At 57.9% G+C, this 26,957-nt stretch overlaps 3 protein-coding genes across 6 annotated transcripts; 2 read left to right on the top strand and 1 right to left on the bottom strand.

The window, feature by feature from the left end:
* Window positions 1–2,483: 2,483 nt before the first annotated feature.
* Window positions 2,484–7,958, bottom strand: CLCNKA (chloride voltage-gated channel Ka). Its single transcript, XM_051637618.1, has 19 exons — window positions 7,813–7,958; window positions 7,580–7,708; window positions 7,337–7,465; window positions 7,094–7,233; window positions 6,906–6,983; window positions 6,688–6,766; window positions 6,471–6,596; window positions 6,254–6,338; window positions 6,066–6,167; window positions 5,514–5,598; window positions 5,256–5,420; window positions 5,081–5,150; window positions 4,189–4,299; window positions 3,888–4,101; window positions 3,453–3,586; window positions 3,283–3,374; window positions 3,108–3,191; window positions 2,881–2,967; window positions 2,484–2,760 (listed from the first exon to the last, which is right to left on the bottom strand). The coding sequence occupies exons 1-19, from the start codon at window positions 7,910–7,912 to the stop codon at window positions 2,722–2,724; spliced, it is 2,049 nt and encodes a 682-aa protein (XP_051493578.1). The 5' UTR covers window positions 7,913–7,958; the 3' UTR covers window positions 2,484–2,721.
* A 384-nt stretch (window positions 7,959–8,342) lies between these two features.
* Window positions 8,343–9,890, top strand: HSPB7 (heat shock protein family B (small) member 7). 2 transcript variants are annotated; one of them, XM_051637617.1, is made up of 3 exons: window positions 8,343–8,580; window positions 8,853–8,986; window positions 9,378–9,890. In XM_051637617.1, the coding sequence occupies exons 1-3, from the start codon at window positions 8,526–8,528 to the stop codon at window positions 9,561–9,563; spliced, it is 375 nt and encodes a 124-aa protein (XP_051493577.1). In that variant the 5' UTR covers window positions 8,343–8,525; the 3' UTR covers window positions 9,564–9,890. The 2 variants fall into 2 exon arrangements, with proteins under 2 accessions (XP_051493577.1, XP_051493576.1); XM_051637616.1 differs by having other exon boundaries at window positions 8,850–8,986.
* Window positions 9,891–12,153: 2,263 nt separating this feature from the next.
* On the top strand, window positions 12,154–26,367 carry ZBTB17 (zinc finger and BTB domain containing 17). Of its 3 annotated transcripts, XM_051637369.1 has the most exons (17): window positions 12,154–12,215; window positions 13,585–13,683; window positions 14,166–14,283; window positions 17,330–17,536; window positions 18,530–18,718; window positions 19,296–19,460; window positions 19,593–19,721; window positions 20,426–20,664; window positions 20,747–20,889; window positions 21,667–21,967; window positions 22,073–22,160; window positions 23,732–23,848; window positions 23,935–24,055; window positions 24,185–24,315; window positions 25,008–25,223; window positions 25,616–25,705; window positions 25,956–26,367. In XM_051637369.1, the coding sequence occupies exons 2-17, from the start codon at window positions 13,678–13,680 to the stop codon at window positions 26,246–26,248; spliced, it is 2,553 nt and encodes an 850-aa protein (XP_051493329.1). In that variant the 5' UTR covers window positions 12,154–12,215; window positions 13,585–13,677; the 3' UTR covers window positions 26,249–26,367. The 3 variants fall into 3 exon arrangements, with proteins under 3 accessions (XP_051493329.1, XP_051493327.1, XP_051493328.1); XM_051637367.1 differs by having other exon boundaries at window positions 19,296–19,721; XM_051637368.1 differs by lacking the exon at window positions 14,166–14,283 and having other exon boundaries at window positions 12,160–12,215; window positions 19,296–19,721.
* The last annotated feature ends 590 nt before the right edge of the window (window positions 26,368–26,957 follow it).

Genomic DNA, 26,957 nt, shown 5'->3' with positions numbered 1-26,957 from the left:
GTGGGAATTTTTTTTGGGGGGGGGGAAGGGAAGAGGGATGGGGGGTTTGCTCCCATGGGATCTGGGGAGGGGTTCAGGGGGTTGAAGGGGTTTTAGGGGGGTTTAAGAGGTTCTTTTAAGGGGGGTTTAGTGGGTTTTAAGGTTTAATTGTAAGGGGGGTTAAAGGGGCTTTTTCTAAGGGGTTTTAAGAGGTTAAGGGGGTTTAAGGGTCTTTTTAAGGGGTTTTAAGAGTCTTTTAAGGGGTTTTAAGGTTTAATTGTAAGGGGGGTTGAAGGGGCTTTTTAAAGGGGTTTTAAGAGGTTTTTAAGGGGGTTTAAGGGTCTTTTAAGGGGTTTAAAGGGGGTTGGGTGTGTTTGGTTTCTTTGAAGGGTTTTAAGATGGGATTCTAAGGGGTTTTAAAGGTTTATTTAAAGGGGTTTTAAGGATTTTATTTTAAGGAGGATTAAGGGGGTTTAAAGGGTTTTTTTTAAAGGGGGTTTAGGAGGTTTTTAAAGGAGTTTAAAGGGTGTTTTTTAAGGGGTTTTAAAGGGGGTGTTCTAATGGGTTTTAAGGAGTTTTTTTAAAAGTAATTTAAAAGGGGTATTTGAAGGTTTTTTTAAAAGGGTTTTGAAGGGGTATCAGAGTTTTTAAGGGCGGGTTGATGGGTTTTAAGGGTTTTTATAAAGGGGTATTAGGGTTTTAAGAGTTGCTTTTAAGGGGGGGTTAAAGTGTTTTAAAGATGGGGTTTTAAGGGGGGGTTACAAGGGGTTTAAGTGTTTCTGTAAAGGCTTTTAAGGGTGTTTTTTTAAGGGGTATCAGGGGCTTTAAGGGTTTTTGGAGGGGTATCAGGATTTTTAAGGGGTTTTAAGAGATTTTATTAAGGGATATTGGGAGTTTTAAGGGGTTTTAAGCGATTTTTTTTTTTTTTTTTTGAAAGGGTCTCAGTTTTAAGTGTTTTTTGAAGGGGTATCAGGGTTTTAAGGGGGTTTAAGGGCTTTTAAGGGTTTTTTTGAAGGGTTTTGAAGGGGTTTTTGAAGGAGTATCAGGGTTTTAAGGGGTTTTTGAAGGGGTATCAGGGTTTTAAGGGGCTTTTGAAGGGGTTTTAAGGCGTTTTGAAGGGGTATCAGGATTTTTAAGTGGGTCTAAGGGGTTTTAAGGGGATTTTTGAAGGGGTGTCGGGGGCTTAAGGGGTTTCTGAAAGGGTTTGAAGGGGTTTTTTGAAGGGGTATGAGGGTTTTAAGGGGATTTAAGGGGTTTTTGAAGGGGTTTTAAGGAGTTTTTGAAGGGTATCAGGGTTTTTAAGGGGTTTTAAGGCTTTTTTCAAGGGGTTTTAAGGCGTTTTTGAAGGGGTATCAGGATTTTGAATGGGCTTTAAGGGGTTTTAAGGGGTTGCAGGCAGCTCGAGGAGCGTTTCCCTCCCCCCAGGGCCTCTTCCCCAAAAACCCGTCAGGAATTTGGCTCTTCCCCCGGAGCCCAAACGCGACCGGCGGCGGCCGCAGCGGAGCCGGCAAATAACTGGGTGGGAAAAACGCCGGGAAAAAGGGTTTTATTCCCAAAACCACGAGTCAAAAAACAAAAACGGAGGCGGCTTAAGGCGGGGGGGACGGTGGGGGGGGGGGCAGCATCTCGCAGGGAAAGGTGCTCTTTGGGTTTGGCCCCGTTCGGGGGGGTTTGGGGCTGTGGAGGTTCCCATGGGTGTGATGAGTTTGCCAGTCCCGGCTCAAAGTCCGGGAAGTTGGGATGGGGGGGATGGGACACTCCGGATCTGGGAGCAGCCGATGGGTCTTATCAGTGTTTGCCTACGGTGGGGCTGGCTGGGGGAAACTGAGGCACGGGGGGGAGCAGGGCCTTTGGGGAGTGTCCCCCCCCCCCACCTGCTGCCACCCCGGGGTGTGGTGGAAATCCCGTCCTAATTCCCATGGGAAATGGTGGGGGCATCACCAGTGGGGGGGTTGTGGGTCCCTCACTCCAGCAAGCATTTCCATGGGTGCTCTGGTCCTTCTCCCCGTGGCTCCTCACCCCGCCACGCACTCCGTGGGTGCTGTGGCCCCTCCCTGCTCCCAGCCGCCGCTCCCCCGCCCCAGCGCCCATCCTGCGCCCATCCCAGTGCCTCTCCCCTCTCCCACCCTGTTTTTGGGGTGTCTCCCTGCTGTTGACCCTGTTTCACCCCTCCTCTGGCTGGGCCCGGGCATGCCCGCCTCACCCAACCTGCCCTGCCGTGCTTAATTACCCCGGCGGGCTTAATTGCATCTTCATTAGTGCCACCACACCCTCTGCTCACCCCCCAAAAACACTGCACCCCAGTTTGGGGGAGGGGGGGGGGGCGATGAATGACACAAAGAGTTGGGGGGGGAGGCTCAGGCCCCCCTTTCCCCCAGGATCTTGGGGTCACCAAGACCCAACCTCTCCTTATTAATTGTGATAATTAAGTGTAATTACAGGGGGAGTCCGGGGGGGGGACGGGGCTAAGACTGGGTCATGTCCTAGGGCTGATTTTGGGGTGATCTGGGGGTTGACCCCCCCTAAATGAACCCCACGGGGCTGGAGGAGGATGAAGGAGCATCGAGGGATTGATGGATTTAATGGAGACTCTGCTGGAGAAACGTGTGTGTCCCCCGGATGCCTGGGTTCCCCCGGGGTGGGGAAGGGGGGGGTGACACCCGCATCACCTGGGGGGGGAGAGGGGTCAGGACCCCAACTCTTTCCATGGGTGACATCCTTGGGAAGGGTCCCCAAAAGTCCTCACTTGGGGTTGGTGAGCTCCTCGATCGCTCTCCGCAGCTGCGAGGGGACACGGGGGGGGTTGGGGGCTTGTCCCCTGACTTGTGCCCACCCCCCCCTTGTCACCCCATTGTCTGTCCCCACCCCCACCCCCCTTGTCCCCCCTTTGTCCCCCCTCACCTCCACCCTGCTGACAGCTCCCACCAGCTCCCCGAAGCGGGTGACAAAGATGCGCTGGAGCTTCAGCAGCTCAAAGAGGTGATGGGCCTTGGGGAGGTGACAACAGGGACACGTGGGGACAAAGCCACCCCCACCGAGTCCCCCCACAGTGACACGGAACTGGGGGTGATGAGGGCTGGGGGTTCCCAGCCCCAGCAGGACACGTTTTGTCCTCCCCAAACCCAAACCTGGTGCAGGGAGGTCCAGGGTGAGAGCTGGAGCATGATGGGCTCGATGGTGCAGTTGTCCCCAAGTGTCCCCGTGGTGGCCAGCTTGAGGAAGGTGACACATTAAGTTTTTTTCTGGGGGGAAAGCAGCTTTTTTTGGGTGCAGGGGGAGGGTGGTCACCCCCCCTGCATTTACCTTCTCCTCTGGGGGTGCCTGGGGATGCTTGTGGCTCTGGAGGAAGGCAACCAGCTGGGTTCTGCTGATGGTGCCCACCAGCATGGGTGGCCCTGGAGGGTGGGGGACAAGGCCAGTGATGTCCAGCCCCGGGTGTGGTGACCCCCCCACCCCCCGACCCCACATCCCACCTGTGCTCTCCAACACAGGGTACTCAGCATCAGCAGAGGCATCCAAGGCCACCAGCACCTCCTCAAAGCCATCACCCTTGGCCAAGGCCACCACCTGGCGCTCCATGAACTCCTCCACCACCACTTGGTAGGAGCTGGTGAGCCACAAAAAAACCCAAATTCCCATAATTTTACAGCAAATTTAGGTTGGACATCAGGAGGAAATTCTGGGCTGTGAGGCTGGTGAGACCCTGGCCCAGGTTGCCCAGGGAAGCTGTGGCTGCCCCATCCCTGGCAGTGTTGAAGGGCAGGTTGGATGGGGCTTGGAGCAGCCTGGGCTGGTGGGAGGTGTCCCTGCCCATGCAGGGGGCTGGGACTGGATGATCTTTCAGGTCCCTTCCAGCCCAAACCAGTCTGGGATCCCATGGAAACACGGGGCTGGGGTGGGGGGCTTACGCCATGTGCCGGCTGCGGATGGGGGGCAGGTAGGGCAGCTTCTTGACGATGATGGGACCATCGTAGAAGGAGGGTTGATGTTTCTGGGTGATGGCGTTGGCCACCAGCACGGCCAGGACTGTGGGCAGGACGTGGCCCAGGTGACCAGTGGCCTCACACACCAGCAGAGCCGTGGAGACGGCGTGGGTCACCGAGCCCGAGAAGGCGGCTGCACCTGGTGGGACAGGGGGGGCTCAGGAGGAGTCAGTGGGTGGGTGGGTGGGTTTCCCCCACCCACGGGTGTCCCCTGTCACCCACTCACCAGCCAGGGCGTAGCCAGCAGGGAGGATGGGGCGCGGGGTCCCCCCCGTGTGGAGGCCCCGGGGGAACAGAAAAGCCACCGTCTCCCCCAGCAGGCGCCCTATGGCAGCTCCTGGAATGGGGGGGGAGACAAGGAGACCCCAGGAGTAACCCCCCCACCCCCCACAAAACCAAAATGTCACAGCTGGAGGTGACCCTGCAGCCCCCCCGGGGCTGGATGAGACCTCTGGACCACTCCATGAGGCTGGATGTCTGTGCCCCCCACCCAGTGCTGGGTGCACCCCTTGTACCCCCCGCTCAGAGCTGAACCTGCCCCCCCCCCAGCTCTGGTTGTGTGTTGTCCCCCCAGCCCCCAAGGGCTGGATGTGTCCCCCAGGTCTAGTTGCTCCCCCACCCAGGACTAGATGCCCCCCACCCCCATTGCTGGGTGCACCCCCTGTATCCCCCCCCAGGTCTGGTTGCCCCTCCACCCCAGACCCCTCCAGGTCCGGATGGACCCCCCAAGACCAATACCCCCAGACCCAGCTGTCCCCCTTCCAGAATGAGTTGTGTCCCCCTAGACCCTCCTGGGTCTGGATGCCCCATCCAGGTCTGGTCACCCTCAAAGCCCCCCCCCAAACTGGTTGCCCCTCCCAGGTCTGGTTGTCCTACCACCCCAGGACTGGCTGTTACCCCCTCAAGCTGGCTGCCCCCCCCAGGATCCCTCCCCCAGACCCAACTGTCCCCATTCCAGAGCTTCTTGTCCCCTCCTAGACCCTCCTGGGTCTGGATGCCCCATCCAGGTCTGGTCACCTTCAAAGCCCCCCATGTCTGATTTCCCCCCCAAGGTCTGATTGTCCCCCCTGCCCCAGGACTGGCTACTCCCCCCCCAAGGCCAGCAGCCCCCAACTCACCGTAGATGAAGATGGGCATGAAGTAGCCCGCAGGCAAGGGCAGGGTGGTGGCCAGGATCAGCATCCAGAACTTGGGGGGAGAAGGTGGCAGAGCCCAGGCTAAGGGAGGTGGGTCACCCCTATGGGGTGGGACACAGGGACTTGGGGGGGGGTGTGGGGGGGTGCTCATGGCTACCTTCATCACCAGGAAGAAGGCCAAGGTGCCGAAGATGGTGGCCGAGGGGTGGAACCACTCCTGCCACAGCCCCCCCGGGGGGTCACCCACCCAGGAGCTGTTGGGGACCAACGCGCCCCAGGTGCGGTTGTCGAAGAGGGAGGTGAGATATTCCTTCATGGTGAGCTGGAGGGACAGATGGACCTCTTGAACCCCCATGGGATGTGTCGGGGTGTCCCCGGGGAGCCCCGTGTGTGTGTGTGTGTGTCCCCAACTCACCCGGGAGGCCATCAGCTGCCCCAGCCCTGGTGGGAAGGTGATGGAGGCCAGAAGCAGCACGGCCAGCACCGTGTAGATGGGCTTGCTGGAGGGGGAGAGGGGGGCTGGGACAGACCCACGGACAGGGTGGTGCCTGGGGTGGGCCCACGGGGGACCAGGGTCACGGGGGGACACAATATATGGGTGGCCAGGGTGGGTGGGTGGATGGGCAGGTGACTGGGGGGGATAGGGGGATGCCCAGGGTGGGTGGGGGACACGCAGGGGGGGTGTTGGGGCAGGGGGAGATGGATGGGCAGGGAGGGATGGACACCCAGGGAGCAGGGGGTGGAGGTGCAGGGTGGATGGGGTGGACAGATGGACAGGCAGGCTGTGCGGGATGGACAGATGGACAACCCAAGTGCAGGGGGTGGAGGCACAGGGCGCGTGGGGCGGACACACGGTGCACGAGGCAGGCAGAGGGACACAGGGTGCTTGGGCTGAACAGCTGGACAGGCAGGGTGGATGGGGTGGACACATGGGGTGCAGACAGACAGACGGACGCCCGGTACGGACTCGGTGGCCAGCAGCTTGGCCGTCAGCCAGTTCTCCTTGACAGCCACCATCATCCAGCGCTGGCAGAAGAGGTAGGCACAGCCCACAAGCCCACAGATGGCCCTGTGGAGGAGAAGGCAGGGTGCAGGCAGGGTGCAGGCAGGGGGACAGGCAGGGGAACAGGCAGGGTCGTCCCTCACCCCCCTTACCCCAAAATCAGGAAGAAGAAGGTCTCCAGGAGGTCGAAGGGGAAGTCAAGCTTGAAGTCGCTCTTAAAAACGGCGACAATGGTTTCTGGGGCAGGAAGAGCCAAATGAGTGCAAGGTTTGGGGGGGGGAGGGCACCCCAAAAAATGCTACATACCTCCCTCCCCACCACCCCCGGGGGGGAAAAGGGGGAAAACCTCCTGCTCCCCCCCAGCCTTGCCTTGCTCACTGCTGAACACGGTGAGGAGGCGAAACATGAAGGCGCCGCAGGTGGCGGCGAAGAAGCCGCGCCAATAATCCCGGACGGCGAAGTGGGAGGACATCACCTCGATGCTGAAGAGCACCCCTGGAAAATACGGATACGGGAGGGAGAAGGTCTGGAATGGGGGGGGGGGGACTTTGGGGAGTCCCCAGGGTGGGATGAGGAGGCTCCTCACCGCTGATGGGTGCCCCAAAAACCGTGGCCACCCCGACAGCTTGTGCTGCCACCAGCATCTCGTTCTGCTTGAACTTGTTCTGTGGGGAGAACAGACACAGCCCCAGGGTTGGGGTTTTTTTTTGGGGGGGCTAAAATAAAATTCCCCCAATTTTTGGGGGGGGAAGGGAAAACCCCCTTCTTAATTATTTTTTTGGGGGGAGCAGGTGACATCCCCACCTCATACTCCCCAGTGACCGAGGTCCTCATCTTCCCCAGATATGCAGCAGCCATGGCAGAGAGGTGGACAAAGGGACCCTGGGTGGCAAGAAGGGGGGGAGACACGGTGCTGAGGGTCCCCAGCACGCCAGCACCAACCAGAACCACCAGTTGTCAGGAACTGGGATGGGGGTGGGAGGATCCCTCACCACTTTGCCAAGGAAGAGGGTGCTTCCACATGCCAGGGTGCAGGTCAGCCCCACCACCTTGGCTCCAAAATTGTGGATGGCCAGGTAGTCCTCCAGCACCACCCCTGTCAGGATGGTCTTCAGCTCCCCAATGCCAGAGCCTGGAGGAACAAGGAGCAGGAGGCTGTCCAAGTTTTATGGGGCTCCCCTGGTAGTGGAGAGGAGTTCTGGGGAGTCAGGGAGGTTGGGGTGCAGCTGTCTCACCTCCTGAGTGTGGGGTGATGCTTTGGGAGAAGCCACTGGAGAAGGCAGCCAGAGCCATGGGGTACATGGTCCATGAGAGGTACTTGAGCACCAAGATGTCCCCAATCTCCTGGTAAAGCCACTGGTGGGCTGGAGAAGAGCCAGGAGGGGACATGCACCACACTGCCCCCCAAGAAAAAGACACCCCGCCCCCCCCTCCATTCTTGGAGAACCCCCAAAAGTTGGGGGAAGCCCCTCGTTTACCCTGATAGAGCCTGGAGACAAGGAAGTCCATCATGAAGCTGATGGTGGCCATGAGGACCCCCAGGAAGAAGAGGAAATACCAATCCTCCCCGACACGGAAAAGCTGCTTCTTCACCCACTCCAGGCACCCTGCAGAGGGGGTGGCAATGGGGTGATGACCCCCCAAAAAAAAAACCCCCACCCTACTCCCCACACCCAAATCCCCCCTCATTTTGAGCTGGGGGGGATCTCACCTCGGAGCCTCCTCCGGGCTTTGGGGCAGGGCCTCCAGCTCTTCTCCGTCACCAACACCCTCTCCACCTCCTGCAGCCCCCCAGGATCAGGACGCTCCATCCCAGGGCTTTTTGGGGGGACAGGACCCCCCCCTCTTTGTTTTCCAGCACCCCCTCACCAGTCCTCCCTCCCCAGCCACCACCGTCAGACTGAGGTTGCAAACGAGCTCATTAAAAACGACCTTGACGAAGCCCAAACAGACCCGCTCGGGCCGGAACGAGCCGGGTTTTTTTCCAACCTCCACCTCCAAGTTCCCAGTCCTGAAAGGCACCGAGTGTTTGGTCCGAATTTTAATTAATTAACTATCATTAATAACAGGCGGGAAGGCCGGCATCACATTCCATGGCACTGAGAGGGGGAGAGAAGGGGGATGGAGAAGGGAAAAATTTCCACCATCTCCAGCGCTAAATTTAGCCCGTTTTTTTATGAGAGGTCTTGGCAGGCGTCCAGGAGCCTTAACGAGGCTTTAAAAAGCTCGTCAAGACTCTTCCCCCCCTGCAAAACAGAACTGATCCCACTTCGTCGTGGCCAGGAGGAAGAGGAGGAGGTAGAAGAAGGGGGATTCACTCTTCCTCCCCAGCAGGATCTGGGGTGAGAGGTTGGGGTGGGAAGCAGCGGCTGAAGGCGGAATCCTCGGCTGCGTCCTGAGCAGAGAGCAGCTTTCACCAGCACCATGGACCTTTTTGGGAGCTTCGTCCGGCCTCATGGAGAGAGTTTGGGGTTCCCAGGTGAGTTTTTTTTAGGGTGTGGGGGGGGTCACACCATTTTTAGGGCTGGGGGAAGGAGCAAACTGGGGGTTTGGTGATGCCTGTTCCCCTCGCGCCGGCACAGCCGCATCCTGGGCAGTTGGGGCAGTGGGAGAGGTGGTTGGAACCTCACCAAAATGTGGCCATGGCCCCGAGATACATTATGGGGGGATCCTCTCAAACCCCCCCCCCCAAGAAGCATTTAGGGGGGATCCCCCAAGAACTGTGGTGATGACCCCCTCCCTCTTCAGCAGCCCGTCCCAGCAGCACGGGCACAGTGAAGACCCTGGGCAACACCTACCAGTTCACGGTGGACGTCAGCGACTTCGCCCCCGAGGACATCATTGTCACCACCTCCAACAACCAGATCGAGGTGCATGCTGAGAAGGTGAGTGCTCCCTCCCTTCCCTGCTCACCCCCAAAGTCGGGGGGGACCCCCAGACCCTCAACCCAACTCCTACCAGTCCTGGCTGTGACCCTGGTGAGCTCTTTTTGCCCTGTATTTCACCGGAGAGAAGCCCATGAGACCCAACAAACTCATGCCTTGTAATTGTACTTTTCCCAGGGGGGGGGGTGGGAACTGAAAAAAAAAAACAACACCTTTTTGTCCCCCCTTGATGCCACCCACCTCCCACCTGTCCCCTCAGGAGATCAAGATTACCACCACACACCAGGTGCCACCACCAGCTTCACCCAAGGGCCGGGAACGAGCCCCCCCCCCTGTTCCCACTTACGCCCCAACGTTGCCCTTTTTCAACCTGATTTTTTCCCCCCCCCAGCTGGCTGCGGATGGCACTGTCATGAACACCTTCACCCACAAATGCCAGCTGCCCGATGACGTGGACCCCACCTCGGTGTCCTCCTCGCTGGGGGACGACGGCACGTTGACCATCCGGGCCCAGCGTCAGCCCGCCAAGCACCCCGAGCACGTCCAGCAGATCTTCCGGACTGAGATCAAGATCTGAGGAGGGGGGTGGGGGGGCCCCTGCTTCATCCCCCGCCCTCATGCATTAATTATTTGGGTAATTTGGGGAGGAGGCGGGATGGGGGACAGGGAATGGGAGCGCTCCCCCCACGGGGTCAGGCCCACGCCGAGGGGCAGGCAGGGTGAGATGCATCCTGTCGCCCACCGGAGAAATTCCAGAGGGGAGTCCTGGCTCTGGTGGTTTTTAGGGAAGATCCAGCGTGCCAAGAGCTTGGCTGGGAGTGAGGAGCAAGTTTCCCTTCCCTGATCTCCTGCCGGAGCTTGTCTCTGTATATACAGCCTGTGATAAATTATTGAGAACTCCTGACTGCTGCCTCCTCCCGTTTCTTCGTCTTTTCCCAGTGATTTTCCCCCAAAAGGGCCGCGGGTTCAGCCCCGAGGGGTGTCTCGCCGAAGGATACCACAAGCATTCCTCCTTCCCAACAAACCCCGGGATGAGGAGCCACCCCGGCTCCCCTCCGGTGCCCACAGCCCCGTTTATTTCCAGCCCGGGGTGACTCATTTCTTCCCCGCCGCTCTATTTCAGAGCGGTTCCCTCAGCCCCTCGGCCGCCGGCCCACCTGGAAAGGCACCAACTCCTCCTCCTCCCCTCGCCCACCGGCACCCAAACCCCCTCGGGGAAGCCCCAAAGAGTTAAAATGATGCTCCCAGCCCGGTTCCCCAACCCGGGGGCTTTTCCTGAGGGGCCCAAACCCTCCCAAAAGTGCCCCCGGCTCCGTGTGTACAAACACCGCCGGGCGCCCGTCGGGCTGTTTATAGCCACCACAACCCCCGGCTCGTGTTGCTGCTCCAGCTTCGAGGTCACCTCGTCCCCGCTTGTCCCCTGACGACTCGTGACTTGCAGGAACACCCCTGCAGCAGCGGGGAGGGGGACACAGCTCGACACAGGCGGTTCTTGCATCATCTCCCGGGGGGGTTGGTCGGTTGGCGCTGCCGGTGGCTCCGGGAGGGACCCCCTGCCAGAAAGATGCTGCGAGGGGGAGGGTTGAGGGGTGACCTGAAAAGCTTTTAGACGGGCAGCGAAGCCCCCAAGCCCAGCTGGGGGAGCTGGAGCCGTAGGGGCGGCGGGGGGGGGGGGGGGTGGCCGTGCCCTGTCGCCGATCCTCCACCGTGGGAATGTGCGGATGTCGGTCCCCAAGCCCACCCCAGGAATTCCCAGCACCCGGGGATCCCGTTGTCACCCGTTGCCATCTAGCGGTGACAGGCTGGCGGGTGCCCCCCGCCCCCCGAGCTCCAGCGAAACGGGGAAGCAAAAAAACCCAACAAACCCTTTTCTTTCTCCCCAGAGCCCTTCTGGTTTTGCAGGGGGTGGGGGCAGATTCCCAAGGCAGGGGGCGGGTGAAGGGGCAGCACCTCTTTTGGGACTCTTTTGGCCACCAAAAAATGACCTTATCTCTAAATATAATTTATCATTAATCTACACGATTGGTGAACTAGCTCTTCACTTTTAAGGTAGTTGCACTTCTACTGCTCATGCTCAGGGTGGGGGGGCTTTTGTGAGCTGAGGGTCCTTCCAGCTCAAGGGAGGGTCATTTAGTACATTAGCAAGGCAATTGGACAGTAAGTTTAATTAGTAATTGTTTTCTGTTGTCTGTTTTACTCCGTGCTCAAGGCATGAGCATCTTCCACTCAGTTCTTCATCACACCAAGATGGGCTCAGGGAACACTGTCCTGTCTCTTTGGACGTCACCCCTGCAGGCTCATTTTGGACAGACAGGACAGGAAATCCTGCCTTAGTGGAAAGAGGTTGACAGGAGTGGGAATATTATTCCCTGGGGACTGCCTGAGGTGCCCAAACTCGCTGGTACCTTCCAACACACCCCAGGAAACAGCTGCTTCCAAAGGCATGCAGGGCTCCTTACACATCTAGCCGTGTCGGAGGGGGCTTGCCCAAGCAAAAGGCCCAATTCCAGCAATATTTACATCTTCTGGTCCTCCAGGACCACCAGGCTGTGCCTGTTCCTCTGGAGACAGCCGGCCAGCACGATGGTGGCTGCCTGACACCTGGGGCTGCCGGGGTGTGGGAACCGCAGGGGGGAAAGCAAGAGCTCAGGGGCATGCAAGGTGGCAGAACAGGGTCTTTTGTCCCTCATGGTTCCACTGGTGATGATCCAAGGGCTGGAGCAGCTCTGCTCTGGAGCCAGGCTGGGAGAGTTGGGGTGTTGAGCCTGGAGAAGAGAAGGCTCCAGGGAGACCTTAGAGCACCTTCCAGTGCCTGAAGGGGCTCCAGGAAAGCTGGGGAGGGGCTTGGGACAAGGGCAGGGAGGGATGGGATGAGGGGGAGGGATGAAAACTGGGAGAGGGAGATTGAGGTTGGACATGAGGAGGGAATTCTGGAGTGTGAGGGTGGTGAGAGCCTGGCCCAGGTTGCCCAGGGAAGCTGTGGCTGCCCCATCCCTGGCAGTGTTGAAGGGCAGCCTGGAATGTGGGAGGTGTCCCTGCCCGTGCAGGGCTCTCTCGGGGGGACCCCCCAGGACCCCCCAGCCCCGACCCGGGCCCCCCCGGCCGCGCTGTCACGTGACGGGGCGGGTCCGGCTCTGCGCATGCGCCCTGGCGGCACCGCGGGGGGGGGGGCGAAGCCGCTTCCGCCCGGCGCCAAGATGGCGGCGCCCTTTGTCTGGCCCGTGTCACGGTGAGCGCCGCGCTGCCCCCGGGCCCGGCGCGGCAGGGAGCGGGCGGGGGGCCGGGCAGGGGCTGGGGAGGGGGCCGGGACCCCGCGGGGGGGGCTGGGGGGGCCGGCGGGGCTGCGAGGGACCTGGAGCCGCGGCCCGCCCGGTGCTCCCTTCAGAGGGGCTGCCCTGGGGGTGCGACCCCCGGTGTTCTTGGGGGGGGGGCGGGGGGGGCTCCCCCTCTCCTTCGCGCCCCGTGCGGGGCTGTAGCAGCGCTCTCCCCTCGACTTCCCCCCCCCCCCCCCCCCCCCCCCCCCGTTCTCCGTCATCCCCGGCTCAGTGTGGGGCCCAGCGCTGCGGGGTCCCCGCCTTCACCAGAGGCTCCGTGTCCCGCCACCCACCCTGTGAGGGGAAGCTGTGGGGAGTGACCCCCTGGCCCCCTCCCAGCCTGGGGGGTCCCCTGGGGCCACAGCAGGACGTGGCAGGGGACACGGCCCTGCTCGGGTGGGTCCCCTGCGGCTCCGCCTGCCCGGGCAACAAGGGCAGCACCAGCAGAGGAGCAGAGAGAACTTCCGAGCAGCAACTCGAGGGGAAGAAGGAGTTTTGTCATTTCCTGGGGCCTTTTTTCTTGCCACGGTGACATCCCAGGGTGGCTGTAGGTGCCCTCTGCAGGCCTCATTTGAGGTGTTCCCTGGACAAGCCATGTTTCCCTTCATCCCATTTCTGCATCAGAAGCTTCTGCTGGAATTTCAGAGCTCAGGCCACATCCCCAGGAGAGTTTTTACTTTCAAGCAGAGGAAGCTTTGGCTGCAGAGAGGAGTGGTTTTCAGGGTAGAGCTGGATGGAGCCCTGGGGGTGGCTCAGCACCCCCCACCTGCCCCAGCCCTGGGCTCTGCTTCCCACATCAGGACTTCACAGGCACAGCCAGGGGCCAAAACCCCAGTCACTGGGGGTCTGCAGGGTTTCTGTTGGCTGAGGGGGAACCCAGAGTGTCTCTGCTCATCCCTTTCCTCATGTCTTTCTCTTTTTAGGTCCTTTTCTCCACCTTTTTTTTCCTGCCATGATTATTCTTCCCCCCTTCCAGCTGAATGCTACTTCACCTGCTGCTTCCACCACCAACCACAAACTCTAGAGCCCTTCCCTGTTTCATTCACTTCCCAGGAGGGTTTAATTTGAATAATTTTTCACACAGAAACACTTGCTAAAAAGCTTTGGATCATCTCAAGGAGCAGCTCAGCTTAAATTCCTCCTCGTTAACAAGACTTGACCTTCAGATCTTATGGGCTGGCACTAGAAGCCCCTCAGGACAATCATGAGTGCTGATAACACACCTGTATCTTGATCAGCTCTTAACTCCATGGCTTGTTTTTTTTTTAACTGAAAATGTTGCAGAATCAGTCCCTGGAAATGAGGACAGACCCTTCATCTCAGGGCCGGGAAGGACTGGAGCTGCTTTGTTCCCCGAGCTGACACAGGAGAAGGGAGATGCTGGTAGGCAGAAAATCAAACCCTTTTCCCTCTTTTCCCTTCCCAGAAATGAATGGGGACACCTGGATGGTGCCAGTGTCCAAAGGCAACTTTTAAACCCCTATTTTATTTTATTTTTTTCCAATTTATCAGAGCTTTGGGGTGGTTGGTTTTTTATTTTAAGCTGGAGTGGCAGGTACAGGGAGAGGTTAATGTCATTAATGAGTGAGAGAGCTTAATGGAGCTGGTGTGGGAAGCTCCCTGGGGCTGTCACTGCTGTATTTATCTCCTGGAGTGTGTGTGGAGGACGTGGGGGTTCCCACAGGAAAGGTTTTCTGTGGCTAATTGGGTGAGGAGGGACTTGACAGCCATGGCAGGGAGAGGTGGGATGGGGAAGGGGTGAGATCAGGGAGTGCCCAGGCCTGGGTTGGGAATGTTGGACCTTAACACCTTTGAGACACGAGGTTTGGGTTTAAAAATGGAGCTTTTCATCCTGTTTCTCCCAGGATGGCTGCGTAGAGACTGACCTGAGCACTGGGAAGGGGGAAGACTCTGGGGGAGAGTCACAGCTGTCAGACCCACCACCTGGGTCCTCTGGGCATCTCCTGTCCTTGCAGCACAGGGGTGAGTGCAGCACCCATCCTGGCCTGGGGTTCATAGGAGCATGGAATCCCAGACTGGTTTGGGTTGGAAGGGACCTTCAAGACCACCCAGTCCCAACCCCCCTGCATGGGCAGGGACACCTCCCACCAGCCCAGGCTGCTCCAAGCCCCATCCAACCTGCCCTTCAACACTGCCAGGGATGGGGCAGCCACAGCTTCCCTGGGCAACCTGTTCCAGGGTCTCACCACCCTCACAGGGAAGAATTTTCTCCTCATGTCCAACCTCAATCTCCCCTCTTCCTGTTTTCATCCATCCCCCTCATCCCATCCCTCCCTGCCCTTGTCCCAAGTCCCTCCCCAGCTTTCCTGGAGCCCCTTCAGGCACTGGAAGGTGCTCTAAGGTCTCCCTGGAACCTTCTCCTCTCCAGGCTGAACACCCCAACTCTCCCAGCCTGTCTCCAGAGCAGAGCTGCTCCAGCCCTGGGATCATCTCTGTGGCCTCCTCTGGACTCTCTCCAGGAGCTCCATGTCCTTCTTGTGCTCAGGGCTCCAGAACTGGCCCCAGCCCTGCAGGGGGGTCTCACCAGAGCAGAGGGGACAATCCCCTCCCTGGCCTTGCTGGTGACACAGCCCAGGACACGGGTGGGTTCTGGGCTCCAGTGCACTTTGCTGGCTCCTGTTGAGCTTCTCATCCACCAACACCCCCAAGTCCTTCTCCTCAGGGCTGTCCTCCTTTCAGGCCAGGAGCTCTGACATGTCCTCCGGCAGCACCACTGCCTTAAGCAGCCAACAGTGCTGGGTTTACTCTAACGAGCTCATTCATTGGGCAGTTGGTGGACCAGCAACTCCTGGTTTGGCATTTGCCCCTCCTGGCTCCATCCCTGGCTCCATCCCTGGATCCATCCCCACCTTGGTGCATCCCATTTGCTCAGGGATGGAGACAGATCTCAGCACGGAGCTGCAAACTGGCCTGGGCAGTGGCAGGGAGCCAGGGTCTTGTTTGGATGCACCATGGTGGGTTTTGATACAGATATTTGGGATTTTGAAGGCTTGGAGTCAGGGATTTTAGCATATGGAGGTGGTCTCAGCTGCCTGGGGGACACGGGGGCCATCAGGGCAACAGGTGGCTCATCCCAACCTCGGCCCCGCTCCGAGGAAGCCGTAACATGGTGGAGGGAGCAGCAGAAAAGGTGAAGCTTTTCAGGAGGAGTTGAATTTTTCCTTGGAGTTTTGCTTCCTTGGCAAAGCTTGGGTGTAAAGCTGAGACAGAGTCCAGTCAGGGGAATGATAAAAAACACCATTCAGATGCAAAATGCCTCCCCCAAATTGCCCCAAATCACCTTTTAGTGCACAAAAACGTCGGGATGTCTCAGGTCCTGCTGGGAAAATCCTCCCCCCTTCTTTTTTTCCCAGGATTTCCTTTACAAACCTTACAGGGTCGCACGTCTGTGGGGGTTTAAGGAAGTTTTGATACAAATCTGGGTTTTTCCAGCTCCCCAAGGGTGTGTGGTTGGGGATAGATTGTGGGTGTTTGGTTAAATCACCCTGTGTTTTGGAGAGCTGGGGAAAGCTGTGGTTGTGAGGTCAGTGTGAAGGGAAATGGTGTCTTTTGGGAGTGAAACTTCCTCTCTCCGTGCATGAGCTGACACTGTTGGAGGTGTCTGGGCTCCTCATTCCCACCAGAATGTTTTGGGAAGCTGAACTGATCCTTGGGTGGAGGAGCTTTCCCAGAGCACATTGTTAGCACCTTCTGCAGACAGGAGGAGGCTCCCTCTGCCTGCTGGGATGGATCCCGAGGGATAGATCCTGAGGGATGGATCCCAAGGGACATGTTCCCACCAGCCTGGTTTTGTGGATCCAAACCTGTCACTTTTCCCCACTCTGAGCCTCCCTGTGTTGGTTTTAAGAGCTGATAAAGTGGAAAAATAACTACTAGAGGTTGGAAACCTGCAGAGAGACTCAGCTGAGCAGCAAAACCAAGAGTCCTCCTGGCCATCACTTTGCTTCTTCCAGCAATCTGGAAGTTGTCTTCTTCTTTAGGGGCTTCCTGGCCTGGCAGGTTGAACAGAAAACTGTGGATAGTCCCTGTTTGCTTTCTCCCCCTCCCTTCCTCATGGATGAAATGATCCTTCAGCCCATGGAGGAGTCATTTTTGGGAGAAGAAGTAGAGTGAACTTCAGGTCGAGCTCATGGTCCCTCACAGCCTTTCCTGACACCAACCTCCTTGAAAAATGGCTTTTGGCAGCATTTCTAGGAGTCTGCAGCATTCCTCAGCCCAAGTTGTGCTTCCAGCATGGAGAACTTCCCCCAAACACCACAAAATATCTCAAAAGTCCCTCGATATTGTGACATGAGCACCTAAAATGAGCAGGAGCTTGGAAGATTTTTGGTGAACACCTCCCTTGACAGGACCAGTGGCACCATCTGCTCACCCATGGGACACCTTTGTGCAGGCAACAGGGTTCCTGCTCATGGCTTGGGCTGCTTGAATAGCAATGAAATGTATTTTTAAAGCTGTCAAGATGGCCAAAGAAATGTCCTGTGTTCCTCAACTCTCTCTGCAGCCTCTCGTTGGTGTTGCAGGGCCTGCAGGAGAGGTTGTTGGGGTTGTATCTCGTGGGGGGTGGGAGGGTGGGTGGTTGTGAGGAGCTGAAATTTGGGCCACATTTTCATAGAATCATAGAATCATGGAATGGTTTGGGTTGGAAGGGACCTTAAAGACCATCTAGCTCCAACCCCCTGCATGGGCAGGGACACCTCCCACCAGACCAGGCTGCTCCAAGCCCCATCCAACCTGCCCTTCAACACTGCCAGGGATGGGGCAGCCACAGCTTCTCTGGGCAACCTGGGCCAGGGTCTCACCACCCTCACAGGAAGGAACTATTTCCTCATGTCCATTTTGGAGCTCCCAAGGCCACCAGGTTGTGGTTGATCCATGACCTTGTGACCTTTCCTGTTTCACAGAATCATCACGGTTGGAAAAGACCTTCATGGCCCTTCCTGCTGTGACATCTTTTGTCACCCCTCACCCCCCCCATCCCAGGATGTCTTTTGTTCCCTCCCCACAGCCATGGATTTCCCCCAGCACAGCAAACAGGTGCTGGAGCAGCTGAACCAGCAGAGGCAGCTGGGCCTGCTGTGTGACTGCACCTTCGTGGTGGACGGCGTAGACTTCAAGGCCCACAAGGCCGTCCTGGCCGCCTGCAGCGAGTACTTCAGGATGCTGTTTGTGGACCAGAAGGACGTGGTGCACCTGGACATCAGCAACGCAGCAGGTAGGCAGAGGGTTGTCCCATAGTAGAGTCACAGGATGGGGCTGCTTGGAAAAGACCTGGAAGGTCATCAAGTCGTCACTGTTCCCCCAGCCCTGCCAAGGCCACCACTGCCCCATGTCCCTCAGCACCATCTCCAGAGCTTGTAAACCCCTCCAGGGATGGGGACTCCCCCCCTGCCCTGGGCAGCCTGGGCCAGGGCCTGACAACCCTTTCCAGGAAGGAATTGTTCCCAAGACCCAACCTCAACCTCCCCTGGCACAACTTGAGGCCATTTCCTCTTGTCCCATCCCTTGTTCCTGGGGAGCAGAGCCCGACCCCCCTGGCTCCAACTTCCTCTCAGGCAGCTGCAGAGACAGCAGGTCTCCCCTTACCTCCTTGTCTCCAGGCTGGACACCCCCAGCTCCCTCAGCTGCTCCTGCTCAGACTGGTGCTCCAGCCCCTTCCCCAGCTCCCTTGCCCTTCCCTGGACACGCTCCAGCCCCTCCATGTCCTTCTTGTCCTGAGGGGCCCAGACCTGCCCCCAGGATTTGAGGTGTCCCCTCCCCAGTGCCCAGCACAGGGGATGGTCCCTGCCCTGCTCCTGCTGGCCACCCCAGTGCTGACACCAGCCAGGATGCTGGTGGCCTCTTGGCCACCTGGACACACGCTGGCTCATGTTCAGACATTCAACCAACACCCCCAGGTCCTTTCCCACCAGGCACTTTCCAGCCACTCTTCCTAAGCCTGCAGAGTTGCCGGGGGTTGGTGTGACCCAAGTGCAGGACCCAGGGCCTTGTTGAACCTCATACAATTATGATTGGCTTCAAGCCCTGGGTCCAGCCTGTCCAGGTCCCTCTGCAGAGCCTTCCTAGGAAACCCCTCTGAAGAAGCAGTTTGGTGCCTGGGTTGGAGGGAGGTTCCTCAGCCTGTTCTTTTGTGCCCTTTTGAGCTTTTTTAAAACTGCCCAGCCCAGAGGTGGGAGCTCATTCCTGCTCATGTGACCTTCCCTTGCAGGCCTGGGCCAGGTTCTGGAGTTCATGTACACAGCCAAGCTGAGCCTGAACCCTGACAACGTGGAGGATGTGCTGGCCGTGGCCGGGTTCCTGCAGATGCAGGAGGTTGTCAGTGCTTGCAACGCTCTCAAGTCCCTCTCGGCGCCGCCGCAAGGCCCTGGCGGGAGCCAGAGACCCCCGGCTACCATAGGTATGTGCCCCCTTACATCCCTTGTCCAGGGGAGCTCCAGGTTGCCCCATGACTCAGCCACATCCAAACCCACCTGGTGCACATCTGGAAGGGGTTTGCTCCCCTTGTGAGGCACCAGAACTGATGCTGCTGAGGGCTGGAGCAGCTCTGCTCTGGGGACAGGCTGAGAGAGTTGGGGTGTTCAGCCTGGAGAAGCTCCAGGGAGACCTTAGAGCAGCTTCCAGTGCCTGAAGGGGCTCCAGGAAAGCTGGGGAGGGACTTGGGACAAGGGCAGGGAGGGATGGGATGAGGGGGAATGGATTAAAACTGGAAGAGGGAGATTTAGGTTGGACATGAGGAGGGAATTCTTCCCTGTGAGGGTGGTGAGACCCTGGCCCAGATTGCCCAGGGAAGCTGTGGCTGCCCCATCCCTGGCAGTGTTGAAGGGCAGGTTGGATGGGGCTTGGAGCAGCCTGGGCTGGTGGGAGGTGTCCCTGCCCATGCAGGGGGGTTGGGACTGGATGGTCTTGAAGGTCCCTTCCAACCCAAACCAGTCTGTGATTCTATGAATCCTGATGGGATTTGGGAATCCTCGCAGGGGCCAACAAGGCGACGATGGAGGACAAGAGCTGGACTGTAGATCCACAGGGGGACGTTGACAAAACCAAACCAGTTCCTCCCAACCCACAGTGGAAGGAAGAGCCTCCAGCAGCCTCAGCAGCACAGCCCAAGGAGCAGGCAGAGCAGCCGAGCAGCCAAGAAGGTGAACCGCCAGCTGATGACACCCAAAACCCCGCTGTCACCCCCCCAAAACACGCCCTGCCCTGCTGCTGGGCTCCTCCACGTGGAGCCTGCTGCCTCCTCACTCGTGCCCAAGACACTCTGTTGGTTGTAGGGGCAGATCCTGCCATCCAAGAGGCCTCCAACTCCAAATTTCCCAGCCACCCACAGCCAGCAGAGAGCGCGGTGGGCAGCGGCTGCCCCGCCGAGACGGGAAACATCTCTGAGGGCACCAAGACAGGAGGTTTGTGGGCAAGGGTGGGGATGGGGGGCTCTGCTGCCTTCCCCTGCCCTCCAGCTGGGCAGGGTTGGACCCTTCTTTTCCGTGCATTACTGGGAGTTTCATCCATGCAAACACCTTCTCCTGCCAGTTGTGGAGCCCACGGGAGCGGTTTTCCATCGGGCAGAGCTGGGAGAGGTTGGGGAATTCTCCTCTGGCCACGCAGGGTGTGGGATTTTAGGGCTGATAACCTGCAAATCCAGACTGATTCTGGGCAGAGATTTTGGCACCAGGATTTCAGGGTCATCTAATCTACACGAAAGCTGGGGAGGGACTTGGGACAAGGGCTTGTAGGGAGAGGACAAGGGGGGATGGGTTAAAACTGGAAGAGGGGAGACTGAGGTTGGACATGAGGAGGAAATTCTTTGCTGTGAGGGTGGTGAGAGCCTGGCCCAGGTTGCCCAGGGAAGCTGTGGCTGCCCCATCCCTGGCAGTGTTGAAGGGCAGGTTGGATGGGGCTTGGAGCAGCCTGGGCTGGTGGGAGGTGTCCCTGCCCATGCAGGGGGTTGGGACTAGATGATCTTTAAGGTCTCTTCCAACCCAACCCAAACCATTCTATGAATCCCTGTTGCCTTAAACCCAGACTTAGAGTTAGGGAATACAAGTGAGTTTTGTGTCTCCAAAGCTGCTCCCGATCTCCAGCATCCCTGTTTTCCAACTGCCTGCAGAGACGGAGCCAGAAGTGAAGGAGGAAGAGGCAGAGGTGACAGCAGGGGGGGACACAGAGGCCAAAACCCCCGAGGAGGAGCAGCCTAGGTTGGAAAATGGAGAAAACACTGAAGAGAACGAAGCGGGAAACGCCGACTCCGGGCAGGAAAACTTGGGAGAACCTCGGCTGCTGCCCTCGGGAATTTACAGCGACAGGACCGAGTCCAAAGCCTACGGCTCCGTCACACACAAGTGTGAGGTGAGGCCAACTGGGGCTGGGCCTGCTGTCCCCTGGGGACACCAGGTGTCACCGGGTGTCACCTGCCTCTCTCCATCCCTAGGACTGTGGGAAGGAGTTCACCCACACCGGGAATTTCAAGCGGCACATCCGTATCCACACGGGAGAGAAGCCCTTCTCCTGCAGGGAGTGCAGCAAAGCTTTCTCTGACCCAGCTGCCTGCAAAGCCCATGAGAAGACCCACAGGTACAGCAGCACCAGTGACCTGGAAGTGCCACCAGGCTGGCTGGAGAAGGGCTTGTGACAATGGAAAGGTTTGAGCCAAGAGGCTGGAATGGTGGCTCTCCCACTTGGATCAATCCAGAGGGTTTGGCATGCCAGGTTGGAGACTCTCATTTGCCAGCTGTGGAAGGACTCTGGTGGCACCAAAATAACCCTGTGGCTTTTGGTGCAGAAGATCAAGTCCTTGTGAAGTCCATCAGTGTGGGGGGGTGGGCCAGGATGAGATCCATCTTTCTGTCCCCATCCTTCCCTTCCGTGTTGCTTGGAGCCATCCTGTGTGATGGGTGCAGCTTGGGTGGGGAGAACTCAGCATGGTGGTTCTGTCCCCCCCCGGTGTGATGGTCACTGAGCAGCCTGGGCTGGTGGGAGGTGTCCCTGCCCATGCAGGGGGTTGGAACTGGATGATCTTTTAAGTTCCCTTCCAACCCAAACCATTCCATGATTCTGTGAACCACAGAGTCGTCATTGTTGGGAAAGACCTCTTAGGTCAGAGTCCAACTGTTAATCCAGGAGGAAGAGAGAAAAAGACCCAAACAACAAAACCAAACCAACCACCCAGCACCACCCACCAGGCCCACACGGACCTGTCCAGAAGTGCCACATCTACACATTTTTGGAACACCAGGGGTGGTGACTCCACCACCTCCCTGGGCAGCCCCTTCCAGTTTGTGGGGTTTTTTTGTTTATCTTCCCAACATCCAGTCTAAACATTCCATAGATCTTCTCCCTCTCCTCCTCCAGCCCCCTGAAGCCCTACGGCTGCGAGGAGTGTGGGAAGAGCTACCGCCTGATCAGCCTGCTGAACCTCCACAAGAAGAGGCACACGGGGGAGGCCAAGTACCGCTGTGATGACTGTGGGAAGCTCTTCACCACCTCGGGCAACCTCAAAAGGCACCAACTGGTCCACAGTGGTGAGAAGCCCTACCAGTGTGACTACTGTGGGCGCTCCTTCTCTGACCCCACCTCCAAAATGAGGCACCTGGAGACACACGACACCGACAAGGAGCACAAGTGTCCCCACTGTGACAAGAAGTTCAACCAGGTGAGTTGGGTGGAAAGGGAAAGAATGGGGATTGGATCATTCCAGAGGTGGATGGTGGAGTTGGGGTGGGGGGTGGTTTATCTGCATCCCTCTGTCTGTCTCCAGGTGGGGAACTTGAAGGCTCACTTGAAGATTCACATCGCTGATGGGCCACTGAAGTGCCGGGAGTGTGGCAAACAGTTCACCACTTCAGGTAGCCCCAGGGGTTGGAGGTGGCAATGGTGGAGGTTTGGTTGGCTCAGGGGAGGGGACAGGGACAGCTCCACGCAGGAATGGGAGCTGGAGGAAGGATGATGGAAAGATAGTCACAAACTGGTGCACAGGAAATTCAACCTGAACATAAGGAAATGCTGAGGGTACCAGAGCCCTGGGACAGGCTGCCCAGGGAGGTTGTGGAGTCTCCTTCTCTGGAAACATTCCAAACCCACCTGGATGTGTTCCTGTGGGATCTGCTCTAGGGGATCCTGCTCTAGCAGGGGGGTTGAACTAGATGATCTCCAGAGGTTCCTTCCAGCCCCACCACTCTGGGATTCTGTGGTTTCATCCTGGGCACAGGAGGGTTTAAACCTCTCCCTGTGGTGCTGTGGTTGTGGTGCATGGATCTCCCCCCTCTGTGGGACCAGAGTGTGTTTCCCATGGGATCACCCCTTGGGAATGCTCCTGGAGGGGTCCTTGATCCAGCTTTTAGCCACGGAGACATTCCCTCTCTCCTCCCCAAACTGCTGCAGAGCCAAAGGGTCTGGAAGAGCTCGATGGGGACTGTCCATCCCCTAAAACATTCCAATGCTTGTTCCATCTGTCCTCCCCATGTTACTGCCCTGTCCTCCCCTCCAGGGACCAGCACTTGGGCACCATCCCTGCTCCATAAATACAGAATCATAGAATCATTACGGTTGGAAGGGACCTTAAAGATCATCAAGTTCCAACCCCAATTGCCATGAGCAGGGACCCCCACCACCAGACCAGGCTGCACAAAACCCCATCCAACCTGGCCTTAAAAACCTCCAGGGATGAGGCATCAGCAACCTCCCTGGGCAACCCGTTCCAGTTCCTCACCACCCTGACAGTGAAGAATTTCTTCCTCATATCTAACCTCAATCTCCCCTCCCTCAGTTGAAAACCATCACCCCTTGTCCTATCACTGTCTTCTCTGATGGAAAGTCCCTCCCCAGCTTTCCTGGAGCCCCTTCAGGCACTGGAAGCTGCTCTAAGGTCTCCCTGGAGCCTTCTCTTCTCCAGGCTGAACACCCCAACTCTCCCAGCCTTCATAGCAGAGCTCCTCCAGCCCTTGGATCATCTTGGTGGCCCTTCTCTGGGCAATCTCCAACAGCTCCATATCTTTCTTGTGCTGAGGGCACCAGAACTGTACGCAGTGTTCCAGGTGTGGTCAGAGCAGAGGGGCAGAATCACCTCCCTGGCCCTGCTGGCCACACTTCTTTGGATGCAGCCCAGGATGCAGTTGCTCTCTGGGCTCCAGCACACACTGGTGGCTCATGTCCAGCTTCTCGTCAACTAGCACCCCCAAGTCCCTCTGCTCAGGGCTGCTCTCCAGCCGTTCTCCCCCCAGCCTGGATCTGTGCCTGGGGTTGCACTGACCCAGGTGCAGGACCTCGCTGAACCTCATGAGGTTGTCCCTAGCCTGCCTCTCCATCCCTCTGGATGGATCCCTTCCCTCTTGGATGCTTGAGCTTTCCCTGGGAAGGCTAGAGACAGGGTGCTGACATCCTTGTGCCCTCCTTGGGCTTCTCCTCCCTCTTCTCCCAGGAAACCTGAAGCGCCACCTCCGGATCCACAGCGGGGAGAAGCCCTACGTCTGCGTCCACTGCCAGCGCCAGTTCGCCGACCCCGGCGCGTTGCAGCGGCACGTCCGCATCCACACCGGTACTCCCAGCATCCCCGGGGGGAGAGGGAGCTTTTGAGGGGGACACCCCAATATTTTTGACCCCTTTCCCTTTGCCCCACTTCAGGAGAGAAGCCGTGCCAGTGCTTGATCTGTGGGAAAGCCTTCACCCAGGCCAGCTCCCTCATCGCCCATGTGCGCCAGCACACGGGGGAGAAACCCTACGTCTGCGAGCGCTGTGGGAAGAGGTTGGGGGGCTTCACTCTTGGGATTTTTAGGGGGCATCTCCACCCACCCTCCATGGCTGGGGGCCGGAACGGCTCCTGGCTGTGGAGGGCGGGTGAAGGTGCCAGAAGTATCTGTGTTTTCCTTCCCAGGTTTGTCCAGTCAAGCCAACTGGCCAACCACATCCGCCACCACGACAACATCCGACCCCACAAATGCACCGTTTGCAACAAGGCCTTTGTCAACGTGGGTGACCTCTCCAAACACATCATCATCCACACGGGTGGGTGCCCTCAAACACCGCCCCCCCTCCCTGCCCCAGGTCTTTCACCCCAAAAAGTATTAACTAGCCCCAAAAAGTCTTTAGCTAGTCCCAAAAACTCTTTAACTAGCCCTGAGAAGTCTTAACTAACCCAAAAAAATATTTAACCCCCCAAAAAGTCTTTAATTAACCCCAAAAAGTCTTTAATTAACCCCAAAAAAACTTTAACCCTCCAAACAATCTTTAAATCCCCAAAAAGTCTTTAACCCCCAAAAAGTCTTTAACCCCCAAAAAGTCTTTAACCGCAGAAAGTCTCTAACTAACCCCCAAAAAAACCTTTAACCCCCCCCCAAAAATCTTTAACCCCAAAATGTCTTTGACTAACTATCCAAAAAATCTTTAATCAACCCCAAAAAGTCTTTAATCAACCCCCCAAAAAATCTTTAACCCCAAAAAATCTTTAGCCCTCAAAAAAAATTTTAACCCCAAAAAATCCTTAACCCCAATTTTAACTAGCCCCAAAAAGTCTTTAACCCTAGAAAGTCTTTAATCCCAAAAAATCTTTAACTAACCCTGAAAAGTCTTAAACTCACCCAAAAGAGTCTTCAACCCCAACAAATCTTTATCCCCAAAAATCAGAAACCCCAAAACATCTTCAGTTAACCCCCCCCAAAATCTTCACCCACCCCCCAAATTCCTTGACTCCTCCCCAGGGGAGAAGCCCTTCCTGTGTGACAAATGTGGCCGGGGCTTCAACCGGGTGGACAACCTGCGTTCCCACGTCAAGACGGTCCATCAGGGAAAGGCTGGGATCAAAATCCTGGAGCCTGAGGAAGGAGATGAGGTCAACATTGTCACGGTGGCTTCTGATGAGATGGTGACACTGGCCACCGAGGCACTGGCTGCCACTGCTGTCACGCAGCTCACGGGTGAGCTGGGGGCAACCAGGGCCTTCTCAAGAGGGGAGCTTAGCCAGGGGGTGGGGCTTGGGGTTGTCCCAAGTGGGGGGGTTTATCCATGGGGCTTGGGGTTGTCCCAAGTGGGGGTTTATCCATGGGGTGCAGCTTGGGGGTCCCAGAGCCATCCTGAAAGGATGGTTTATTCATAGGGTGGGGCTTGGGGATCCAAGAGCTGTCCCAAAATGGGCATCATCTCTACCCCCCCCCTTCATCATCTCCACCCCCCCCCCCCTTCATCATCTCCACCCCCCCCCCCTTCATCATCTCCACCCCCCCCTTCATCATCTCCACCCCCCCCCCCTTCATCATCTCCACCCCACCTTCATCATCTCACCTCCCCCCTCCTCTCCCCCTCCCCCCAGTGCTCCCAGTGGCTGCTGCAGTCACGGCCGACGAGACTGAAGCGCTCAAAGCCGAGATCACCAAAGCGGTGAAACAAGTGCAGGAAGCAGGTGAGGAGGGGATGGGGGAGGGGCGGGACACAGACCACCCATCTCCTACCACCCCCCATCTCCTGTCCCTCCACCCCCATATCTCCCACCTCCCCACCCCCCTCATCTCCTGCCCCCCCAACTTGTCTACTGCCCTCTACCCATCTCCTGTCCCACCACCCATCTCCCACCTCCCAATCCCCACCCCCTCTCCCCACCCCCTCACCCTTATTCCCCCACCACCACCCCCAACCTCTCTCTTCTTTCCCAGACCCCAACACCCAAATTCTTTACGCCTGCGATTCCTGCGGGGACAAGTTTTTGGACGCCACGAGCCTGGCCCAGCACGTCCGGATCCACACGGCCCAGGCCCTCGTCATGTTCCAGGCAGACACGGACTTTTACCAGCACTACGGCCCCGCCGCCGCCACCGCCTGGCAAACCGAGCAGGTCCTGCCCGCCGGGGAACTGCTCTTCAGAACCCGCGACGGACCCGCCGAGACTCCCCCCGCCCCCCCACAGCCCCCCGGGGAGGGTCAGGCTCCCCCCCCCACCTCCGAGTGATTCCCACACCCCTCCCCCATTTTCCCCTCCCTTTGCCTTTTATTTAAATGCTGCTCAGAAATGGTGTAAAAAGTGTATTTCTGGAAGGAGAGACGGAATAAATCGCAATATTTTCTGTACTGGCTGATGATGGGGGGTGGGGGTGGGGGGGGACACACACATTTTGGGGACCCCCCATCCCCCCGTGATGCTTCGAGGGGAGTGGCTGTGATGGGGGGGTCTGCAGGGCTGAGCAGGAGGGGGGGGGCTGAAATACTAATTTAATTAGGGCATAAATTATTTAAAATAGAAATGATAGGGAATGTAAAGGTTAAATAAAAGGGCCTGATCCTGCCCGTGATGGGGGGGTGAAATTCCTGGGTTCCGGAGCGGGGCCTTTGGGGAAAAAGGTCCCATTTCAGGGTGGGGGGGGGAGGGGATTTCAGGAGGGGGAGCAGCTGGGGGGGGGCTGCACGGCATGTGTCCGTCTGTCCAACTGGAGCTGCAGCCCTCGGTGTCTCCTGGGGTCTGTCCGTGTGTCCAGCTGGATGAGCCACTGTCTGTGTGTCCATCAGGATGTCCAACCATCCCTGCATCCATCCATCCATCCCCTGACCACGTGTCCGGCTGGACGGGCACCTGTCCTGGCTGCACAGACACGTCCGTGTGTCTGTCTGTCCGTGCAGGGTCTGTGCATCCAGCTGGACGGGCACGGGTCTGTCTGTCCCCA

This window comes from Apus apus, chromosome 20 (genome assembly GCF_020740795.1).
Source record: "Apus apus isolate bApuApu2 chromosome 20, bApuApu2.pri.cur, whole genome shotgun sequence".
In the NCBI taxonomy this organism is placed as follows: domain Eukaryota; kingdom Metazoa; phylum Chordata; class Aves; order Apodiformes; family Apodidae; genus Apus; species Apus apus.
This window is presented reverse-complemented; position numbering and strand designations above follow the sequence as displayed.

What these genes read in the sequence shown, in the direction of transcription:
- CLCNKA (XM_051637618.1), bottom strand. Translation starts at nt 7,912, where the DNA reads ATGGAGCGTCCTGATCCTGGGGGGCTGCAGGAGGTGGAGAGGGTGTTG. An exon ending in CGGTCACTGGGGAGTATGAG is followed by an intron (nt 6,767 to 6,905) that starts GTGGGGATGTCA and finishes TTCTCCCCACAG; the next exon opens with AACAAGTTCAAGCAGAACGA. An exon ending in GCCAAGCTGCTGGCCACCGA is followed by an intron (nt 5,599 to 6,065) that starts GTCCGTACCGGG and finishes CTCCCCCTCCAG; the next exon opens with CAAGCCCATCTACACGGTGC.
- HSPB7 (XM_051637616.1), top strand. Translation starts at nt 8,526, where the DNA reads ATGGACCTTTTTGGGAGCTTCGTCCGGCCTCATGGAGAGAGTTTGGGG. An exon ending in AGAGAGTTTGGGGTTCCCAG is followed by an intron (nt 8,581 to 8,849) that starts GTGAGTTTTTTT and finishes CTCCCTCTTCAG; the next exon opens with CAGCCCGTCCCAGCAGCACG. An exon ending in TCGAGGTGCATGCTGAGAAG is followed by an intron (nt 8,987 to 9,377) that starts GTGAGTGCTCCC and finishes TCCCCCCCCCAG; the next exon opens with CTGGCTGCGGATGGCACTGT.
- ZBTB17 (XM_051637367.1), top strand. An exon ending in GCCCATGAGAAGACCCACAG is followed by an intron (nt 20,890 to 21,666) that starts GTACAGCAGCAC and finishes CTCCTCCTCCAG; the next exon opens with CCCCCTGAAGCCCTACGGCT. An exon ending in ACACATCATCATCCACACGG is followed by an intron (nt 24,316 to 25,007) that starts GTGGGTGCCCTC and finishes ACTCCTCCCCAG; the next exon opens with GGGAGAAGCCCTTCCTGTGT.